Raw genomic sequence first — 24531 nt, 5'->3', positions numbered from 1 at the left:
CACAGAAGTGTTTTAAGAGTTACGGCGTACAACAGCCTGAAATGTGTCGGAATGATGGCAAGGAATGTTTACCACATCTTTACACACGCATGTAAGCCACTTCCCTAGCATAAGTCAGTGTCAACAGAGTGGTCCCTATAATCATCTAATTTATTTCTCTTGCCAAACAAAAAAAAAGTGATACCTGACAATTGCACAAATTCACAAAACAAATACATTTTACATATCCTGTCAGTTAGCCACTCGACAACTATTGCTCAAACAGATAGAATTATGTTATTCATAATCTGTCTTTATTATTCAAATGAGATATCCTTATTAGTCAAAAGTACTGATGGTATTAAGTATTTGTAATGAATGACATTATGATAGATGTACTTCTAAATTATGGTGTGGTAAATTTCCATCATATTGACAATTTCAGCACTGCAGGAGATTTCAAAGATTCTGAACACGGGACTCGACCCTGAAACACTCTCACTTTGTCTTCGGCTGTGTGAAAGTGGTGTGAATCCAGAAGCCTTGGCTCTTGTCATAAAGGAATTGAGAAGGGAATCTGCAGCAGTCAAGGTGATGATTGCTTAGGAACATCTGTGTTTGTCAAACAAACAAAATTACTGTTGTAAATATCTGTGGTTGTTATGGAAATTTCACTTGTCGTTGCCCTTGTTATGTGTGTGAGCTTCAAAAAGCTATGATTCATGCATTCAGTTATAGTGGAATATTAAATCGAGTGTGTCAAGAGTTAAATGTGGATTGGCTTATCATAAACATTTTGCTAACAACTTAATAACATTTATTTGTTCCACTGTAACTATGACATTGCAAAACACTGATGTGAATTACAGTGGTCATGGAGGATTCTCACTGGCTCAGTTATATGAAACCCAAGAAAAGGGTATTGGCCAGTGAGGTTTTGTCTTTGATTCCATCTCTTGTTCTGCTGCCACTTTTGGTCAGGAGATATGTCTGTCACTTGGCAGCTGTTTCCGAGCTGTAGCTACACATAGGGGTTAAGGTAGCAACCAAATAAATACCTTACATGACCATTTAACGTGCCCATTTTTCGGGATTCTGACAGTTCTATTGATTTTAGAAAGGTGTTTTGAGGTTTACTTGGAACATGAGATGATATTCCACTGGAAAATTGTTTAAGCACCAAAAATAATATTTTGTGACATTTTTTTTGCCTCTAAAAATGCATTTTTGTGGGTCAAATTTTATGTCATTTAGGGTAAATCACACTGCTGTTTGCAATTAGTTTTTAGAATGCAAAAACGTGAAAATGTCAAATATACTGTGATAAAGGGAATGCACTTCCTCTTGAACACTGAAACAATCTTTTTATTGAACTAGGTGATCAAATAAATTTCCACATTTAAAACTGCCTTATTTAGGTAAGCCATGATCTTTAGTATTATAGTTCAACCGTTTTTATAGACATCCACCATTAGGTGGAGCATATTATGTTATAGCAATTTTTTCTGTCCGTCCGTCCGTATTTGGGTCTGGGCTATAACTCCAACAGTTTTCTGCATAGAGTTTACTTTTGGGTGGATATGTAGATACTCAGATGACGATGTGTCACGACTTACATTTGTCCATTTTCACGTTTGCCATGGTAACCAGATAGCCATTTTCCTTATGTAAACTACTGAAAAGGGATTGGTTTCGTGTCTGGGCTACAACTCCAACTGTTTTGCGCATAAAGTTTGGATTTTAGGTGGACACCTTTCTCCACTTGCGATGACGATTCCCTTCAGGGGTTATACTTGGCAAAATGCTGCTCATATTCTTTTATACATTTCAAACAGATACATTTGTTGGGGCATATGTTGTGTTCACCTGAACTCTTGTTTCCTTTTTCAGTCAGCAGCAAGTGGGTCCCAAAATTCCCAACACAATGGAAAATGAAGAACTATGTATAACCCATTTCATGGGTTTACGATGGCACTAGTATGTACATCAGCAGTGACAGGCAGGGTGTACAGGATGATTACCACCTGGGTAATAAACTAACATGGCTGAGGTTACGTCTGTTACATCTAACCTTGACTCTTTCATCAATGTCAAGCAGATACTGGATGATGTCTCCCAGAACTAAAAAAAATGTGCTTGTCACGAGTTTCCGATGCTTATACATACATGCGTGTGCCAACCATGACAGTGTTAAAGATGAACCCGATTGTTACGTAGACATTTTCTCAGTGGACAAATTTAACCAAGGAAACGAGGCGGAGATGGACTTGCTCCTGTCTCAACCACTAATAGAGTCAAGAGTGCTGTGATTGAGTGGAAGTGAGCTGCTGTGATATTCCGTTCATTATCATATTCATTATCCAAGGAATTAATAAAAAATTGTGAAATTTGGTAACTTAATGCTGACTGATGTTAATTAAATCCCAGTGGAATGAATCTCCTTTCATGTAACTATTTGTCGTTTTTTTCTTCATTGCAAGTCGATGGCTATATGTCCATAACATTGACAGTTGAATTTGCAAACAGTTTAATGACAAAAAGCAGTGTTCCAAGTTTCAACAATTGGACACAACTATGCCATGGCTGGTTGATGAGTGTCAACGAGTGGTATAAATAAAGGATAAGACAAAATTTACAGTTTGCTGGCAACTGCAGCTAAATGTCAGGGGGTTTATTGAATACCTAATAAGGTGCAGTTGAGGTGCTCAATCCCACTCTAGCACAAGGAATTTTCGGGATTCTCCCAGCAGTCTGTCAGTGGGTCTTTGTTGGCAAAAGGAAGTAGCGTTTTTGTCGTATGTACACATTGTTGTCGTATGTAGTCCTGCATGTAGTTTGCTGCAGACCACTATCTGGTCACGCGTGGAAGAGTTTGACATACAGTAACATGCCAAAATGTGAGTGGTTTAGTCCAGGCATCCCAGTTTCATCCAGTCAAAGGTGAGTGGTTTAGTCCAGGCATCCCAGTTTCCTCCAGTCAAAGGTGAGTGGTTTAGTCCAGGCGTCCCGGTTTCCTCCAGTCAAAGGTGAGTGGTTTAGTCCAGGCGTCCCGGTTTCCTCCACCCACATGTATACTACATGGTTGGCACCGTATAAGGGAAAAATTCTCACCGTATAAGGGAAAAATTCTCATGACGCTAAACAACAATCCGCAAGAAATTGTGTGTATGGCGTTGCTTCGTTCATCCATTGAGTTTCACCAGTTTCCCCGCTTTCCTCGACAAAACCAACTGTATGCATTTGAGCAAGGTGAAGTGTTCTTCAGCGCGGATGTCTCTTTTCTGCCTGTAGATGTGGTGTTCCTGAACAATAGTGTTTCAACATCATGCTCATCATCTGTATATAAATGAAAAAGGTTCAAAAAGTTGTAACTTCCTTGATAACGCATGTAAGCACATATACTGTATGCATAAACTGTACTTTCAAAGTAATGCTTGTGATGCATTTTGTCAAATGATGCACCATAAATACACGTATGTCACAGCTGTTGTTCGGTTTCCAGAAGGAGAGGACTGTAATACAACCGAAGTTAGAAGTGACATTAAAACAGCATGCTCAATGGCGGAGTGATGTAAAGCGCAGTTGATAAGTACCATGCGAAATGAGCTTCAAATCGCTGCCGCTTTGTAATACATCGATATTATGTGATATACCAGTATATGACATAATATGTGTGGAGAGCTGGTCTTACAGAGGTCAGGATTGATTTTTCTACCAAAAAAAAAAAAAAAAAAATTAAGCATAAACGAATATGCAGACTAGGAATGACACTGGTATAAGAACATCACCACTGCATGAATATGTGTACATGTATTATCGAATGGACGTATATAAACCAGGGTGTTTTCTCAGTGCAACCTAAACTTGTTCTAAGGGAGGCGGGTTCCCCCTGGTGCCTTGCTTAAAGCGCCTGATTTGCGTTCAAAACAGTGCGTTATGTAAGGTAGGGTTAGACAAAACCACGTGCAGTAGGCCTATGTAGGCGAAGGCAAAATGACACGTGGACTGGTTTAAAATTTGTACTATGGACAACGCCATCGTTTCTGGGTTTCATAAACACGATATTCTATTTTTGAAATGGCTGTCGCACTGCTGAACCCCAACGGAAACAGGATAATGTCCGTTGTAACCAGGTTATTTGTAAACAAAACCAAAAACTGACGCAATCTTTGCGAAAGAGCACTGTGCGAATATTTTACAGATTATTTTGACCCATCTGTACCAATTACCACGCCAACGTTTGCACAACAGACATTATATGCTACTGAAAACCGGATCACAAGAGTGTTACCTATGCATGTGATCAACAGAGATGGGAGAGACGCAATCATACAGTCAACCTAGACGTTTATGGAGAATATTTAGACAGTTTAGGTAAACCCAGATGTTAATGGGGAATATATGTGTTGGCAGTCTAAGTAAACGCAGATGTTTATGGAGGATTTATGAAGGCAACCTAAGTAAACGCAGATGTTTATGGAGAATTTATGATGGCAACCTAAGTAAACGCAGATGTTTATGGAGAATTTATGAAGGCAACCTAAGTAACGCAAATGTTTACGCAGAATTTATATAGACAATCTAAGTAAACGCAGATGTTTATAGGGAATTTATTTAGGTAATCTAAGTGAATACGGGTGTTTTATGGAGAATGGTTTCTCTACCTGTATTCAAAAGAAGATTTGGAGAAATGTTCAGATTACATGGCAAAATGTTTTGAGCGGAAATTATTTCCGTTACACAGGGAACACGATGAAGTGCTTGGAATAAAGGCATTTGTTCTAATATAACAAGTGTTTCGCCGCGTGCATTGCTGGCCTTGAAACACACTTATAATTCAATCAAAGCGACTTAGAATGCAATGTGTAGTGGACTGGTTTCTGATTTTACGAGGGACTGTTTGGCCACGCTTTCATTCTGTGATCATAATGAGGTCCGTGGATAAGATATTTAATTGATTTATTTGTAAGAAATCTACAATGCATATACAGCATATCGGCCTTTGTTAGCAACAAGCGGTAATAAACATATGTATACCAGGTTGTTTAGGGGGAGGGGCTTGTTTATCATGAGTGATCTCTATAGCCACTATATCCTTTTCATTGTTGACAACACCGAGTGATTGACAACAGTGAAAGGGACATCGATCAGTATTAGTTCTTATACAGGATCGAGTTTTTGATTGATAGCACCGTACATGGTTTGAATATATGCTGAGTACTTCAGCCTTTGACACTGGTTTCTATATGTGGCTTTTTCTGCCCCCTCCATATATGACAATAATGCTTTCAGATCACGTACTATGCAAACGAATAACCGTCTTTATTGTGTGAGGGGTTTTCGCATTTAATGGCCCAAGCTGAAGACCGAAAGGAAACAAGCTTGCTTTGACAAGCGGGGCGATTGCCTGAGCCGTAAAGATATTGGTTTTGTTCTAGAACAAGCATCAATATATATTTAGGGCAGTCACAGTGTTTACTGGCAGACAAGTCGGAACAGTAATTTAGGCTATGATAGGCTTGAAAATCAAACAGACGTTAGTTCAAAGCACCCTGGGATAAAATAGGAGAAGTTTGACAGTAGACCCATACGCCATATCCGCCATCGAAAGTTTGAATGCTTATATATTGATGCTTGAAATGCTGCAGGCTATCAAGAATTTGTTCTGCGATCATTGCTGAAGCCGAATGACTTGTTCTATAGGCGTAACAAGTGAAGCAATCTTTTTTAGGCCAAATATACACGAACAGAAGTTTCCACGACGATCTGAAATGTCAAGCAGTTGAACACGCCACGCACGTGTATACCGAAAGAACTGTCAAAAACCCAGAGCGGCTGATTGTGTCATAGGGAGAAGGCTGCTATACACAGTGGTCGTGTCAGTCTCCAGGCCCGGGTGTTTCAACCAAACACGTAATGGCGCACATGTACGATCGCGTGGTGAGTGTCATCACGAAGCCGGCACAAGAGAGGACGGATATGGAGGTGGAACAGATTTTACCATGGTTTAGGAAGAAATCCGACTTGTTTAGAAACCTTCGGCCGGGTAAGTTCTCTAACCACACGGCTGAGATAAACGTATATACGTGTATTGTAAGTGACCAAACATTTCGCCCATGACGAAGTTATAGTAAACTCCTGCATTTTACCTGATTCTGAAAATTTCATAGATCTAAGAACGGTGTTTTGGGACTTGTTTTAAAGGTACCGGTATTTGAAAAGTTTCGACACTCAAAGTAATAGTCTGTAACTCGCATTTGCCTATATATAAAAATGCACTTTGGGGCGATAAATTCGATCAAATACAAAAGGCCTAAATGTTTAATAGTCTATATTTGAGCAGAGATTACCATGTTCTGTCCAAAAAAAGTGTTAATTCTTGGACTGTATGATTCAAACATAAAGGCAATGTATAAAGCTCTAAGAAAATGTGCGTTTACCAGTTACGTTTTTTTTTTTTTTTTGGAATTAACACGTGAATGTATATGTACTGAAACTTGTAACGGAGACAGGCATCATTCCGTTGTACTGTCAAAACTGGTTTAAGATGAACAAACCTCTGGAATTCATCACGTCACCTAGCCTATCGGCTATATACTTTTGCATTCGAACGATGGAAATATGGGTGCCTTGAACCTCTTACAGGTCTAAGGGTGTAGGCCTGTGGGTAGGGGTATGCAGTTGTAGTGAATGATGCCCCATGGAACGTGCAACACTATATTACAAACCTCATTGTGCAGAAGATTGCGATTAATTTTGTGGATCACAGTCTGGACATGCACGGCGCCAGGCACATGCACGGTATAACAGCTTGAACTTTGCCAAAAATAACGGTGTGGGACGGCAACCGACATTCTTTACATTACACTCATTCATGACACACCAATCCTAGAAATAAACTGAGCGTATCGAAAGGTGTCAACAGTGTCCACAGACATGTATTTAAACACGATCTCTTTCTGTAACATGCTCATTTTTGTATATGTGACACGTTATAATTTTGTCTAATATGTACTCATTTTTTTCTGAAACGTGTCTTTTATCTTTGAAACGTACATGCTTTGACACGAACTTCGTCACACGGACATTTTCACCATGTCGTTACAATCTTGATTTAAGAATCGAACTGTTGTATATAGTAAGTATGGATTGAAATGCGATTTCCACTTTCTATGAGATAAGTTTCTATAGAGGACAAATGTATTGTCTAGTATATGCTTAGGTGAACAAAGGTGCCCACATAACGACGGAATGTTCAGATCTACGTATTACAATAAAGCATTGTTATTGTACAGTAGGAACAGTTGTCATCCGATTGCAAAGTGGTGTTTTTTTCTGTACATCTGACAGGAAATATCACTTTCTCAGCTCTGTTTTGACTACTTTCACCTGGGTTGTTCGATTTTTATATATACTGAGTGAGGTCGTAAGTTCGAATATGTTTGTTTTGTCGCGGATATTTTATCTTGCGTGGTCATGCATGTAACGTGGACAATGACAATGGCGATCCACCAAAATGTGCTTTTTAATAACATCATTGACATATGGAAGGATGGCCGTTTGCTAGGAGGTCTTTGTGAGCATTTATAGATGTTCTGGTGATAAAAAAAATGTATCAGATTGTAGAATTTGATATTATTGGCCATTGTGGAAAGGTTCAACGGAGAAAACGAAACAATGGTATGGTGTTAAAAGACTCTCTCCGGGACTAACCATTCTGGCATGATAAGTCAACTGGGAATGACCATGGGGAAGTCGTCTGGTCTTAATTCATGCATCATTAATCTCAAATTTCAACCTGTCAACTTCTGTATTATCTCAGGCGTGACTGACCATAACCCTTGCTTCACTCATCTAAGGGCGCGACGGATCCCAGTCTCCAAATGGTCCCAACGAGTGGTCTCAACTTTCAACTGTATGGTCTGAACTCCTACTGGTCTCAACACGAACCTGATCGATAATATAGTTGGATTAAACCAGTTTCAAACATATTTTATCTGACTTTGTGATTACGTTTTGAAGCGAAACTCCAATAATCCAGCAGCACAAGAAACTCTCTTGTTCGATTACAATAGATCTTAACATGGCGTGTACGACAAGCACGCCATAGTATACGAGCTTATTCAAGAGATCTCAAAAGATGAATACATAGGGTATATTGAAGGGCACTTATAGCGCTCCAAACTTTTGAACTGAGAATATCGTAGATTATTTAATACTTGCACTTCGGACGTGAGAAAACCGCTTTATTGAATTTGACTCAGTCTGTCGCCTCTGTCGTTTTTCTTTTGATCTCACTTTGCGCACAGGTGACACTTTTTATCGATAATTAAACTGACGAGAGATTAGCTTTGTGAATCGACCCATGAATTTAATATCGGCGTATCAGGATATGTTTTTCTTGGGTGGGCTGAAAGGGAATAGTGACCACAGATCGGGCTGTTATTATGAAAAAAAAGTGACAATAGGGCAGAATGACCGAGAGATATAAGATCCCGAATAATTAACCTGGATGGAATAGGAGATATCAGGTGGGCTAGACTTGAATTTGTTATATGGACTAGGCCAGGTTCATTTTGATGGAGAGTACGCAATGGTTGGGAAAAGTTTCATTGACTTCATATTGACCGAGTGTGTGAGATAGCTACATCTGGGGAAATGGGAATGAGTCCAGCTTGGTTGGTTGTGTGAGATGACCGCTCATATAGAAATGGTCATATATATGGTCATATAGAAATTTACAGGTGAACCGAGCTGTAATGGCAAACAAGTGAAGGTTATTTGTAGTTTGTAACTTTATGCTCATCCTTGGATTAGACACATCCACAAAACACAGACTGTAAATTTTTAATTGTAGCTAAACTTACAACTTTAACGACTACATGTGAATTATATGCATGTAAGAATCAGACATGATAGAATTTTGTAAACTGAATGAAATAAAGATACAATGACTCTCAACAAATTTAGTTGGGATGTAAAATCATTGACGGGAACAGGATGAAACAGTTACAGATGTCAGAAAAGGGAGCTGGCAGGATGGCGACAATTATCATTGACGGGAGTGGGATGAAATAGTTACAGATGTCAGGAAAGGGAGCTGGCAGGATGGCGACAATTGTCATTGACGGGAATGGGATGAAATAGTTACAGATGTCAGGAAAGGGAGCTGGCAGGATGGCGACAATTATCATTGACGGGAACAGGATGAAACAGTTACAGATGTCAGGAAAGGGACTGGCAGGATGGCGACAATTATCATTGACAGGAGTGGGATGAAATAGTTACAGATGTCAGGAAAGGGAGCTGGCAGGATGGCGACAATTATCATTGACGGAAACAGGAAAGACTACATATGACGTTGAGGAGAGCGGGATACAATAGGTAGGGCTACAGGTGTCATCAGAGGGAATGGTGGGAAATCATTGACTGGAGCAGGATAAAAAAGCTATAGATGTGGGGGGGGGGGGGAGGGTGGAGGCGCGCTATAATTGGCTTGGAATGATAATGGCTGCACATATGTGACGAGAATTTGGAACGAATTTGGACGAATTTGGAACGAATAGTATAAGATACTAAACGTAAGTAGGTGAGGCTCAGTTGGCCTGGGTTTGATTGATTTAAGACGGTTATAGACTGATGTATCGGATGAAGCAAGATTGTGGAGATTATACATGCATGGAAATTGTTGTAGGAAAATGTGTCATAGTGTCAATATTAAAATTCAGCATTGCTTGACATACCAGACCAGATGGATTCTAATCGATATAGGGCAAGGATGGGCGAATTCGTCACAAAGAACGTGTCCTTGCGAATTGACACATCGAGTAAGCTTTGAACAAGTACGAAATGCTCTTTACGCTTTACTGTTTGACATCGACATTTGACGCATACATTTCTTAGCACTTCTCGTAGAACTTGTTTGTAATTCAACTCATTTACAGTGCACTATATACATGACATATAGAGTGTTATTCAGTGATCTTTACATCGTGTACCCCGTGGACACGCTGCTGTTTATGTGTATAGTGCCTCCAACATATCCAGTGCCCGTCTTTGTATAGTGATATACCTCCAGTGGTTATTTTGTATACATCCAGTACTTTGTCTATCTGCAGTACGTTATTTTCTATTTACAAAGTCCTTATGATGTACGTTATTGTAGATGTTATAGTGTATGCCGATTTTGTGACCTTCCAGTACATGTTAGTGTATACCGCGAGCACACGTTACATATTGTGTATCTCCAATGCACTGTATTGTACACATACAGAACACGCCGCTGTGTGCTTCAAGTACACAAACACAAGGTTATAGATGTTCAATGATGTTATAGTTTCCTGCACTTGTGATAAGAGAGTGACAGTATCAATATGAGCTCGCTAAAGCATCTGTAGGAAAACCATAAAATTAGGCGCAGGAAAACACTGAGACGGCTTTGAAAGGCCGCATTAGAATTTCCAACAAAACCACTTAATACTCTTAGCTTTTCGGTTCGATCAAGCCAAATATATCAGATTCTGTTTAAGTGTGATGTAAACCTATAAACCATTGTTGTGTAGATTAATACATTCCCAGAGCCTAATGGCTAACTATTAACATCTTGTTTTGATTAAAACGATTCCACAATTTGACTGCGTGGACTCTCTTGTATATCTTATATCTCATATGTCAAAACCTTACCGCACACCAAGTCAAAAATATAGCAAATGGCTTACCAGTAGCAGTGGTGCCCCGTTTTCTATACACACCATTCATATCTTAACATTCACCATCTTATAATCTCAGCTTCGTTTGTATAACAGAAATTAACGAAGAATGTGTATTTATTTAGATAAAAAAAAGCATTTGACCTTATATTGTTGTCTTCGGTCACAGTCATTGAAAATCCCTCTAAACTGGCCAGCATCGAAGTTACTGCAATAAGACATACTACCATTTGTCTTCCGTCAGGATCTTACTTTTCTACTGTCTATTTTCTCAATATTTTATTTGAGTTGAATTACTGGCCATGGAAATATATCTTGAAAACCAATAGCCTGTATAGAATGGTGTCGTTTATTTATTTGATTGGTGTTTTACGCCGTACTCAAGAATATTTCACTTATATTACGGCGGCCAGCATTATGGTGGAAGGAAATCGGGCAGAGCCAGGGGTAAACGGGGTAGATTATCTGCAGGTTGTGGGCAAACCTCCCGAGGTACGGCCGGAGAGGAAGCCAGCAAAAGCTGGACTTGAACTCATAGCGACGGCATTGGTGGGAGGCCCCAGGGTCATTGCGCGTGTAAACCACCTCGGCCACGGAGGCCCTGAAAGCGGCGTTGGAGAAGACTTGTCTTCCATCAGTACATATGTATGCCTGTACACGTGGGAAAACTTGCCAATAGCATTTCAGAGAACCGTGAAAGAATTCACCGTCATACAGTAAGGCTAACACCATTATCCGTTTTTCCTATAAGGATTTTAGCCGTAGGCCTACTGTATGCTTGCGATTTCTATAGGAGATTGAATATGTGATCATCCTCACCAAAGATTTGGGTCATGTGTTAGACTCCACCATAACTGTCCACGGTAACCCATCAGACTAGATTAAGAAAAATAAAACAAAGATAGGAAAGACATTGTTCAAGACTGTTTACTGAAATATTCCTCTATACAAGATTGTAATACATGAATTCTGAACGATTCGGAGTAATCTCATCTATGTATAAGTGGATGTTTTAATGGGATCATATAAAACGTGGTCTTTGGACATACAAGGTACACTGTCATGTGTACGGAAATAGTATTTGTACCACGTTAATCCCTCCACAAAGGAAAGCCAAATTTACAGCCAGACGAAAGCTGCCTAATAGCGAGAGTTAATATTTGCCAGAAATTCTTCTCTTTTTGTGGACCCTCCCTTATGGTCAACAAGAAAGACTCAGTAGAAACTAACGATTGTCTTGAAGCAGATCATGATCTAGAACGTAGACTCAACAAGGCCACTTGTTTAATGTCTTTAGTCAATGGTTCAGACCGTTATTAGCAAAACCAAGATATCGATCATCGATTGTTCCTGTGGTGGGCTTAGCTTACCTGATATTAGGGTTGAAATACTTACCACAGCGTAAGGGGCAATCAAGTGGGAGTTTAGCACGGATCGTTTGTTATTGATTGCTGCTTGGGGTAGCAACGTAAGAGTACCATCAAGTCACAGTCAGGTTGATCGGTGTATTATTATTGGGTACAGCACAGTATGGCCAATGCGCTTGCAACCCAGATTAGTCGGAAGCCATATCCGCCCGTCACTCCAACTTCCTCTAGGAGATCTCCAGATTTATTGCCTGGCCTTAATTAATAAGAACCAAGCCTTTTATGTCTCAGTAACTGTAACCGGTTTGCACCTAATCTCATATCCAGATTACAGCTTGAGCTCTATACACCATGGAAATTACAATTGTCTAAATCAAGGTAATTGCTTTAAATGTTAAACGTTAAGCGTTAAACGTCATTTTGGAAATTGGCCTTGCGATTACTGGCCTGGAACATCCATGTTTCGACGCATAGATTTAAAGGTAATGGGGAGAGATAGTTCAGCTTCTCTTAGCACATAGTTCTATATGGTTTTGAAAGTATGCGTAAATTTGAATTATATTATTTTTCCGCCTCCTTCGTCACTAATTAGGCCAATTGAATAAAAGGATAACTTACCCTGCTACATTCTGAAAACTGCATATACCGTATTCTGTACAAAAGAGTTCTTTTAAGAACCCTATTCTTGCATGGAAAATCATTCTAGAAAAATATTTTCCCACTTTTTGTATCCAAACCTAATACTTTGATTTCACACTGTTCAGTAATATACAGTTTATAGGTTACGCAAACGCTCTGATTTAATATTTAGGTAGCACTCACGAATTATATAGCATGCATAACCATCTTTTTTAACTGTATCACCATTGAAAGTAAAACTATGTCATTTTTCCACTATGTGGTAACATCCGGAGGGGGGGGGGATGTAATCCCGAGCAAAGGGTTTTTATCCTTTCAAAATCTGGCAAAATTCTCGTATTTTGTCCAGAATAGCAGTACAGAAGTGTGTCGCGTTTCACCAAATTATAATGTCTATATGGCGATATTATCCGGGTCGTTATCCAACACTTCTCAGTTCTGAGGCAAATGTTGTGTTAAACTCCGCCTGAAAAGGTTCAATTTTTCAAGTGCTTATTTACCATTTGCCCAGTTTGTATCTATGATTACTTCTGCGCTCTAGTTTGTCACATGCTATATCATCGAACACTATATAGGCATTATTCATTTCAGTAACTCAAATAACAATACAACATCTGGTAAATGGTTATCATGAAGAACATTTTGTAGCCCTTAACCTTAGTGCAGCGCGTTTTCGTGATAAACAGTGATAACAGATAGTTTGTGAGGCATCACTGTATGGATAGTAGATAGGGGACTTGCGGATATGTCGTAATATGGTCTCTGCATATTATAAGATAACTTCCAGTTTCCACCATGAAACGTTTCGTTACCATGAAACCGCGTATGATTGACACCTGCATTCGTAGTAATTGCACCGTAATGATAAGTGTATGTTTTAAATGTTGTTCTCTGTCTAGCAATGAAGCAAGAATACTTGCCCCTCAACTGCTGTTTAATTTACATTTGAGCGGCACCGATATGACCTTTTTTGCCAGTTTTGATTTGTTGCCTACTTATTACAGGCATACAGAATCGACGCTGATTGGCTGACAGCAGAGATAGGGTTTCCTGGGTTAAACTTTGCGGCCTTTTTCACGCTTGAATAAATGTACCATTCAACTCAGGCAAGGCATAGCGTGGACTTGTTTATCTCTCACACCGACCAATAAGAATTGATTTTGTATCCCTTTAAGGAGGTTGTGTTAGATTATGTACGACATGACGCATGGTGATCTCAGTTAAGTGGCATTCATATTCAGGTTTACAAAATCCATTACCAAATTGTAATGTTTCTTTACAGGGGTTGTTAAGGATATCATTAAGAACTGCCAATTCGATTCGTTAGAGAAGGACACTGTGGTGATTCGTCAGGGAGACAAGGGTGATAGGTATGTACCATGTAACATTAATGTCTCCGTCTTTAGAAAACCTGGACACCCAGTGCACGTGAATTTACATACGTACCTATATTTGGATACCTGGATGTGCGTAATTGTATTTTTTATTTGGTTTAAATAAACAAGCTTTTGGAGATAAAGACCTTATTAGTATCTATTTCATAGTTTCTGCCTACAATTCTATCCTTACTGACAGAAAACGTGATGTTCACCTATTTTATTTGTAATGTCAAACCTACAAATACTGTTATTATAGGCCCACACATTTGCTTGCACTGCAGGTTTTACATAATCCTGAATGGAAGCGTGTCGATCTACATCAACCCGACCTTGTCCGACGCAGATAATGACGCTGTGCGTAAACAGGCCCAGGAGCAGCTGGCCCAAGCCGATCACTTGGCAGAGGAGGGAGGTCTAGAGAAGAAAAAACTGGACCTCTCTAAATTTGGAAATTATATCGGCAAAATTGGTAAGTTTACATAATATGCATTTTGGAGACACCTAAGGCATATTCCATTGCAGTTTCAATTAACGCGTTCAAATATCTGCTGAGGAGTGATGATATAAAGCAATCATGTGTTTCTAAACATTTGCGAGGCTAGTTTTTGTGGACTACTTTGGCTTTCAGATTTTAGTGAAGTCTATCTACATAAATATAAGACATTTCTACAACACTTAGTCACTTGTTAAATAGAAATGACGTTGAACAATACTCAACGAAAATCCATTAATTACGAATTACGAACATCATGTTTCAGAGGCCGGAAAAAGTTTTGGAGAGCTAGCATTGATCAACAAGGACTGTGTGCGGAATGCTTCCATTATAACAGATGTATCCACAGACCTCTTAGTAGTGGACCGGACATTGTACAACCGGTCCCTCCACGCCTACCAGGCGCAGGAGTTTGCGCAGAGGAGCCAATTCACCACCCAGTACCCGCTCTTCAGCAACTGGCAGCCTCGTTACAAGAAACAGATGGCCATGAGCCTGCGCAAAGACACCATTCCTTACGAAAGCACGATAGTGAGGCAGGGTGACCCAGTGGAAAACATTTACTTCCTGTTAAGGTAGATATGCACATCTGGTCACCTCTAATCAAAGAGTATCAACTTCATATGGGCTTAAGGATAACTGTTTCTTTTCAACTTTTCAAATTCTCTTGTAGGTATTTTTAAGAATTATTCATGTCTCTAGTTTGAAATAAATCCCTGTTAAAATCACACAATCCAGAAACCATCCTGTATCTGTTGTTTATAAAATATTAATGACAGTGCAATTCGATAGAGACACTTGCCTTCGACCTGCAATAAGAAACATGTCACACAAGGATAAGTTTGTCAGTATAACATGACAGATGTCGGTGGTTTTCTCCGGTTTCCTTCATGCAGCCATAATATACTGGTAGCCATCGTACAAGTAAAATATTAAGAAAAAAAACATTTAAAGAAACACAATGAATCTCGGAGGGATTCATGCCAAGCAAATCAGTCAACAGTTTTTAAAGATGTTGGAGAGATAGACGGAATAACACACAGCTCCAAGAGTCACGACTTGAAAACTACATTCGTATGTAGTCAACCCAAATGGGCGTTCCAGGTCAATAGTCCAAGGGTCAATTCTCACAACGGTATTGAACACAAATCAAAGTACGGTATGAAATTAAGACGCAAATAGAAGTAGTCAGCTTTCGGTGATGTTGGAAAGCCGACAAGGAATGCTCTAGGCGATTGAATGAAATCAGTATCCAAATCATGCAACACGTTAGTTTATAAGTTGTCGATAATCAAAACATGTTTCTCAGTTGCGCTTTGATTGCAGCTGTTCATATACCCAACGTGGCAATCTAACTCAACACAACGGATATATACGGGATTAAGCGGAATGAGACACAGTTATGAAGCAGCATGCCAGGAATTATGGACATCCTATCCATATATATTTACAAGAGAATTATTCTCATTTAAAAACTTGCAGGCGTTTGAACGACAGTTTTAGAAACACTTACTTACACCGGACAGAAAGCAACTGTTAATTTATTTATTTTGTGTCATATCTAGCAACTGTTCATATAAATGTACTAATTGATGACATCGATGTGTTTCTATTTTGTGTTTCCTACAGTGGACAGGCGAAGATCCTGGTTGATCCACTTCAGCATCAGTCTCAGTTTCCGGGGCTTTACCCTATAGAGAACATAGACCAACTGGAACAGGAAGAGGCCCGAGTTTCCATACGCAAGTAAGAAGCTAATGGGACGGGTGGGTACGTGGTGAGGTAGGGGGTTGGGGTCCGGGACAAATCCACCCATCAGATGCCCAACGTATAGGGTAAATTTTCTTCGTAACTAACGTTAAACTTCAATACAAATCATGAATATGAAGTGGAGACACGACGATCAACAGGTGATTCTTTTTCAAGAATCAACTGTTGCAGAGTTGTTTCTCTTATTTCAACGTGTTTGTAGTAACGTCACAACTTTTTCAAGAATCTCGCGGTGTCACATCAAACAAAGAATAAAAAGACGTCACATCACAATTAGCGTAAATTAGCATGAATGTTTTTTCCTGCCGGCTGAGCCGCAATATTTGCAAAGTTCAAATACGTAGCATGGTTGATCTTTCGTAACGGTGTTACATGAAGTTTTAGCGCAACAGCGTTAGAGCTATTAGCCAAATGGGAGCTCGGTCCGTTGTACTTTATGTAGGTTACAACTTGAGCATACACTGGGTGTAGAAGGTTATGGACGGTTACTGGGTCTATAATACCAATCTCCACTTAAACCACAAACTCTCAAGTGTGGACTCTTGTAAAGTAATCAGACAGACAATAGCGTGACGTCACAGCAAACGTTTAATTAAGCAAAAATAACTGTATGTGACAGTGGTCCCAGGCTCTCTGAATTAGCCCTACAGAGTGGACTTATTTTCCTGATGGAAATCAGAAAGAGCTCTTAATTTCTTTGACATGTGGTACATGTAATTTTTCAAGAATAGAATTATCAAGAAAAAAAAAAACAAAAAAACTTTAAAGTGTTTAAATCGTAAAAAAAATAGTGTCGGACACAGAAATACATTTACCCTTGACTGATCACGTGATTTAAATACCTATTAGTTATACCTTTGCCATTTGACGTTAGGGTTGACAAGTTTTGCTGCATGCCTCCAAACACAAACATTATACACATGTATTATGGTATGAATACTTATCTATGGCGTCGTCTTTATGATTGATTTGTGGTTATAGACTGTTGATTATTTGATTAAACTTTTTGTCATTTTCCAGAGAATCCATCAAAGAAAAGCCAAAACTTCCAAGCAAAGTTTCTCGGACGCCCTCTATTATCAGGAAGGCAAACAAAGAGAAGAAACTACAGCGCCAGTTGGAGCTGTGCGTCATTGGTGCCGTGGAGATCATTGGTGAGTTTACGTACACTTCTGTGCGCATGCGCCATTCATGCGGTGAAGATAGTTGGTGATATTACCTATACAGCTTTACGCACACGTCATTGTTTTCGTGGAAATCATCGGTGAGTTCACGTACACTGCTTTACACATGCGTCATTGGTGCCGTGGAGTTCACGAGGTGACTTGATAATCCTCAAAACTTTCCAGTAGACCTACTTCTTTAGCCGGTGAGTTTTTGCTCGTGAGTATGTTTGGGTTACACATCGAAATTTGCACTCAGATTCAATAAGTTTCCATATATTTTAATGAGCAAATTACGACTCTGACTGGTCCATGTATTGTTTCCTTCGTCAGCGTTATTAACAATGTCTCAGTAAGTGTTATTGGAGTTATTATTAATATTTGTTTAAAGAATTTCGCGGTATTAATATTTACAGGTGATTTAGAGGTGATCATGGAGCTCGGGACATACACCCACACTGCTGTCTGCACACAAGAAGCCGAGGTATTGGTGTTAAATATGAAGAACTATGAGAGACTGGTGCAGAAAAGGAATCCCAAAACCATCGAAGCTATACGAGAAATTGTTGAAACTAAACTAGATATCCGATGTTCTCGCTTTGCCGAGAGGCAAATACCACTGTTGAGGTACCTGCTTTATAAACTCCGGTGTATAACCCACCCTAAGAAAGTGCCGCAGTCTGTTTGGGACAAGCCAGCTGTTGAAACCTCCTGGAAAGTTGCCAATTTCCATAGAGGACCCATAATCGACCTGTATGGACCGGGTACTGTCTTCCACATGATACGCATGCGCGACAAGGCAAGGAGACACGCTCGCGCTAGAGCACGGTTCCTAGCCGGAGGTGTCCGGAACCGTACACAAAACAAACGGGAAGTCGAAAAGGCGGAAGTTGTTAAAAAGATCCAGACAGGCGAAGTTGGAATAACGATAGACAATTTTTCAGCAGAATCGGACTATTCTGACAATACCAATCTTCTGTATGGCCGTCATTATGACAAGCGACAAGTGACGGGCGACTGGGAAGACAGTTTAGAGCATACTATGAGTGATTTGGCGCTATCACAACTGGAGGAGAAAATACGCACATGGCATTGTGGATTTGACGACGTAACTAAGGCAACGAAGAGAACTGTTAAACTGCACAGGTATCACCCAGAGGTAAATACAACACAGGTACTGACTGCATTGTTTTTAAACACGGGCATTTTTGTAGCTTCTCATAAAAAGACCCATCTGTTTCATAAATGCTTAGATACATGACCGCTTTGGAGCCTTTCCAATGCAGAACCCCTTTGTCTGTTAACTCTGAGATGGGCTCTCATTGGTTCATTTGAGAAAATAATTTTGCTCTTGCATACCAGAAAGATGACACACTCGAATCCAGCTCTCGCTTGCTCTGCTTAGGTATAGCCCTAAGATAAAGCCCGTCCCCGGCTTCAAGCTATGGTATATACAGCCAAAAGCAGAAGAACTTTATCATATTTTCTTCAAAAAGAACAGAACTTTGGCTGGGTCCAAGAGTAATGGGCAAGTCTTTATGAGTATATGTTACAGTTTGGATGACGTGACATATAGCAGCAAACAAGAACAGTGTGTCTTGGAACAGATAGTATGGGACAGTACAATACTAGCATGTGGATAGTACTGTAAGGTTTTTTAATAATGAAAATAGGTGGTTGATTATGTCCTGCACCAACTTACAAGTTATTTTCGGGCTTGTATACGCCGCATCGTTGCTGTATAATCCCTTCATGTTATTTGTTTGCACAGGAGAACCAGAAGCCCAAACCAGGTAAAAAGGTGTTCATTCGCAAAAGACACAGTAAATGCTCAAATCTGAACGACAGTCAGAGTGGGCCAGAAGAGGATGACAATCTGCTGGGTGTACCTCCTATCTCCTATCACAGCAGGCACTCGGACACGTAAGGGCATATTGTATATGAATTACACCGTCATGGGCACTATAGATGATGGTATCAGGCATTTTGGGCATGCAGACCTACATACGGTATAACACGTACACATTAGATGATGGCACACTTTTCTTAACTGTATTTGCTTCAGTCTCACCAAATCACAGCTGCAATAGAGACGTTTATATACATACACGTGCTTTCTGCTTCGGTGTGAGTGTGTACAGAGTTATGTGTGAAGGCGCTTTTTCAGAGAGTCTAGACCAGCTGTAAGCATGAGCAAACCATATTATGTTTATAAAATTGTCAATAAGATTAATTATACATTGTATCATAAATTTTATTTCCACGTTACGATCAATCACCCATGCGCTCTGTGTGACTCCAATAAATCTAGCAAGTACCATCTAAGACATATCTTAAAACTTAAAACGTTGTCACATTGTTTAGTTTTCGGTAATGGAAGGTGAAATTTTGAAATGTAGGTTCCACCACATTAGAGCCTATACTCGTTCTCATTACATAGTGACAAGATAGTTACTGAGCTCGCTTGTAAAAGTGTGGTTTTAAAGATCAAATACACACATATTGCTCGACCCCTGGCCCCAATTTCAAGGGAGTTTATTCGGCGAAGTGCACTTATATACGATTTTAAGCATTCTTACCCATGTTTACTGGAAAGTTTGATAAACTATTTCTAGTGTGTTTTTGAAATGTGCAAATTTTTATGAAACTAACTTTTTAGTGTGGTTTGGGAAGTCAAGGGTAAAATCCCACTGAGAAAACTTTTATGAAAATGGACCCATGGGTTTGACATTCTATGAAATCGGTTGAATATCTCGTTTTAAATTTCCCTGACTTTCGTACCTATAAGAAAGATGCTCACCGGTAAGAACAACGAATAATGGGTGTTAAGAGGAATTCATTCATAAAGTCAGTGATTGTTTTCACAAAACGTTCTTAGAGAACGCCATTTATGAGAAAAAGTTAGAAGATGGATTAAAGAAGAGTTTGCAAAATGACCCTGATATACTGTCTCTTGAAATGAAATCAGTTAACTTGAAATCGTTGGTAAATGTCAACATGATTTTTGTCATAAATACCCATTTTATCACGGAGCGCCTATTGTTTGTGTGGTTGGTTTTTTTTTCATGTTTTTCACGGCACTGGTTTGATCTGCACTATAGGGTTACGGACACTTGTAACGTAAGCCCGCTGTCAGATACAGACGCGGACTCAGGTAGGTTCCCCCCTTTCACCTGTACCCATCCTGTCACCATTACACGCTTAATTGTTCACCATACAACACCGTCTACATGCTACAGAAGGAGAAGAAAACATAAAAATAATGCAAACATCAGATGAAAAAACCTTGAAAACTTGTTTTCGTATATAGTCTTTAATATTTTTTATTTGATTTCTTTTTGTTTCCGGAGAAAGGGATATTTGAAAAAAATTTTGAATGGTGGGTATTTGGGACCACCTCTTGGTATATCGCCTTGGCATAATAATGTTCTAAATAGGGATGTAGTGCATGTCGAATAAATTATTTGAATGTAAATTTGTTGTATACATCCAAACCCATTTATTCTGAAATATTATAATATTTATGAATACCCAAGTTGAAGACATTTATCGGCTGAAAAGACCAAATTGTAGTCCAAAAATACATGTATTTATTAAACATGTGTTACATCCTCATTTATAACATTATTAGGCAAAGACAATATATACCAAGAAGTGGTACCCACCATACAAAAATTATGTAAAAATGAAGTGTCTTTTAAGTGAGAAAAATAGATATCGAAGACAACATTTTAAAGCTAACGTTTCGTACTCATCTGAGCTGTAATTTTCATGTTTTCTCCACTTTCCAGTGATGTGTCATGCTTTGTACCAGTATGTGAATGCATTGTTAGAAAACTGAGATTCAAAGTGAAATGAGATGGTTTCTTTGCCGGCATGAGTGAAGTTATCATTATTTTTTAACCAAAGATTTAAAAATGGTACTTATTGCTGTCTGGCTTGGCGTTTAGCACTGACTGGTTAGAGCAGGGTACAGGACTGACTGGGCTGTTGTCAATATAATGTGACTGGGTGGCATGTCTGGTGTCTACGGCATGATACTTCAGTGGCGACAGTCTTTTGACTGAAAAATTGTACGATGTGAAAACGCAACAATACTAGTAAAATACATATATACAAGGAAGAAAGCATCATCACACACCATATTCAGTTTTCAAAGACTTGTTGGTTCTATCGTGTCTGACTCGCCAGCAATTTGTCCAGAACTTGGCCAGGTGCATGTGACTTCCTTCTGTATTTGACCGGTTCCCAACACCCGTGATTTTCACCTCTGTTAATGCCATTAACTTAAGGACACCGGTAACCACACAAATGGATCCTTATCGATGTTTTGTGATGTCACAAGATCCCCTCTTCTTAGATTGGTTTTATTGTTGAGCGCAACAGGAGATTTTTTATTCCTCTTGCTCCCACAGAGAAAATATAGCTGTTCCAATACTTGGTGTGTACGTGTCTCTTGCTCCCACAGAGAATATATAGCTGTTCTAATACTTGGTGTGAATCTGCCTCTTGCTACCACGGAACATATATATATACATTCCAATACTTGGTGTGTATCAGTGATTGATAGTGGTGAAACTATAAAGTGTACCTACATACTAATATATACACACACACACACACACACACACACACACACACACACACACACATATATATATATATATATATATATATATATATATATATATATATATATATATATATATATATATATATATATATATATATATACCTGAATAACCTGTACTGGTTATGAATTACCGCGTAAGAACCAGGCTTTTTTTCTCCGTTTTTATCAGACGGGGCGGAGTTTGGTGAAGTAGTCTCACCAATCAAGAGCACGAGAAAGCTGTCCAGGAGGAAGAAGGTCTGTTAGCCTTAGGTGGCACGGCTCTCAAACTGCAGCTATAGTATAATAGCTATATCACATAACATACATTCATGGACATATACAGTATCTATACATTTTAGCATGGTTTAACACTGGTACAATAACCCGTTAAGAATATATCTATATCATGTATTAACGCTCCAGATTGTACGAACAGTTAATGATTAACTTAAGAGATTCAGTGAAATGTTCACCACTATAAGCACCTAGGTTTAATGAAAGTTAGTCCTTATAATTCGTCAGCTTTGGCGAATAGTTGTCATCAGCCCGTTGGTTTGGAATGATTAATTACTCAGATTTGACGTCAGTAAAAATTCTCCAAATTTAAATCGTTACACTCCAGATTAAATCAGTTATTCATTAACAGGTTTGGCGATTAACTTATATCTCTGTAGATTTGGTGAATAGCTCGTCATTAAATGTCTAGATTTGGTGAATAGGGCGTCATTAGCTCTCTAGATTTGGTGAATGGATCATCATTAACTCTCTACATTTTGTGAATAGTTCGTCATTAAATCTCTAGATATGACAAATAGATCGTCATTAACTCTCTAGATATGGCGAATAGATCGTCATTAACTCTAAATTTGGCGAATAATTCGTCATTAACTCTCTAGATTTGGTGAATAGCTCGTCATTAAATCTCGATTTGGTGAATAGCTCATCATTAAATCTCTAAATATGGCGAAAAGATCGTCATTAACTCTCTAGATTTGGCGAATAGGTCGTCATTAAATCTCTAGATATGGCGAATAGTTCGCCATTGACAGTCTAGATTTGGTGAACAGCACGACACTTGATATGTAGATTTGGTGGATAGCTCATCATAAACTCCTCAGACTACAAGTCTGCTCCATAGTCATCAAAATTTCCGGTCATGTTCACCACATGCCCCACTGAAAACTCCATCCAGTTAATTCGATCAAAATATCTGAATTGTAATGACGGGGTGGTGTTTACGAATGTTATTGATGGTAACGGGCGTCGAGTTATAAGAAAAGATAAAATAATTTTCTACCTCTGTTTAACTGTTCACACTCCCTATTAAAATCTCTCGCTTATTTTTGGCCGCCCTCCTTTCTCCTCAGAACTTCCACCCGTATCTTTCGGCTCAGTGAACTTACATCTCGACACATCCCTCCACCAGCAAAACTATTACCCCTTCTTCTATTCAAGACTATCCATATACCTACTAATGTGATCAGTTTCACCAACTGTCAACTATAAACAGCGTACAAATTCTACCTCCTCCTGAATTCTTCATTTTTCTGTTCCTGTACATATTGTTTGTTTTATGCCTTGTTGGAGAATTTCTCTGATATATATAACTGATGTAAATGATGGCAAAAATTAAATTCGGCGTCTGGGAAGCTTGATTTTAATAGGCGTTATCTCAGCTATTGCACCCCATCGTTTGCATTGCCACCATGTGCTCATATTTCCATATTCCTTCACCACCTTGTTTTCTTTTTATCAATTATTGCAAGATTCTTTGTCTAACCTGAAAGCACGCAAATGCTTGTAATATGTCCAAGAGATATTTCTTACCTACTTATATAAAAATATGTTAATTTTATTAAGAGCAAGAAAGGCAGGAATTATAGTCGACGTATAACATACAAAAAATGAGCCCCTGTGTTTACATGCTTTTTAATGATGCCTGTTTTTCATTTCAGCAGAAGGATCCTCGCCGAAAATACACGTTCGAGGACTATCAGGCGTTAAGAGAAACTCTTCGTCAAAAGCAGAGGACCTTTGGTTTGGAAGTCAACCGCATAACACGAGCTGCCACTTGTTTGAGCTGAAGGTTTTACCGAGAATCACGGAGCGTGAGGGGCTTTATCCCAAAGGTCCTGTAGGGCATCTGCAGTCGTAACACGATGTGGCGGCGAAGTTCTGCTAGGCATTTGTAGATTGGAGTGACCAGGTGCGACCATGACCATGAGGTTCTTTAAGTATCTAAAGTAGACGTCACGCGGTATAGCCGACAGGTTCTGTATGGAATTTGCAAACGTGGGGGGAAACCTCTGGGATTTTCTCTTGGCCATCTGCAGACGTACTGCTGGGAGGTTCTCTTGGTCATCTGCAGACAGGGTATAGCTGGAAGATTCTCTTGGGCGTTTACAGACGTGACAAGG

General features: G+C 39.2%; 1 protein-coding gene across 1 annotated transcript; it reads left to right on the top strand.

Moving 5' to 3' along the window:
• The first annotated feature begins 5895 nt into the window (after positions 1–5895).
• On the top strand, positions 5896–24198 carry LOC135467261 (uncharacterized). Its single transcript, XM_064745027.1, has 11 exons — positions 5896–6025; positions 13977–14064; positions 14355–14542; positions 14832–15141; positions 16196–16312; positions 17357–17490; positions 17916–18658; positions 19271–19422; positions 20601–20653; positions 22302–22369; positions 24070–24198. Exons 1-11 carry the CDS (start codon positions 5896–5898, stop codon positions 24196–24198), a joined length of 2112 nt encoding a protein of 703 aa, XP_064601097.1.
• The last annotated feature ends 333 nt before the right edge of the window (positions 24199–24531 follow it).

This window comes from Liolophura sinensis, chromosome 6 (genome assembly GCF_032854445.1).
Source record: "Liolophura sinensis isolate JHLJ2023 chromosome 6, CUHK_Ljap_v2, whole genome shotgun sequence".
In the NCBI taxonomy this organism is placed as follows: Eukaryota; Metazoa; Mollusca; class Polyplacophora; order Chitonida; family Chitonidae; genus Liolophura; species Liolophura sinensis.
This window is presented reverse-complemented; position numbering and strand designations above follow the sequence as displayed.

What these genes read in the sequence shown, in the direction of transcription:
- LOC135467261 (XM_064745027.1), top strand. Translation starts at nt 5,896, where the DNA reads ATGGCGCACATGTACGATCGCGTGGTGAGTGTCATCACGAAGCCGGCA. An exon ending in CAGGGAGACAAGGGTGATAG is followed by an intron (nt 14,065 to 14,354) that starts GTATGTACCATG and finishes CTTGCACTGCAG; the next exon opens with GTTTTACATAATCCTGAATG. An exon ending in CACAGCAGGCACTCGGACAC is followed by an intron (nt 19,423 to 20,600) that starts GTAAGGGCATAT and finishes TCTGCACTATAG; the next exon opens with GGTTACGGACACTTGTAACG.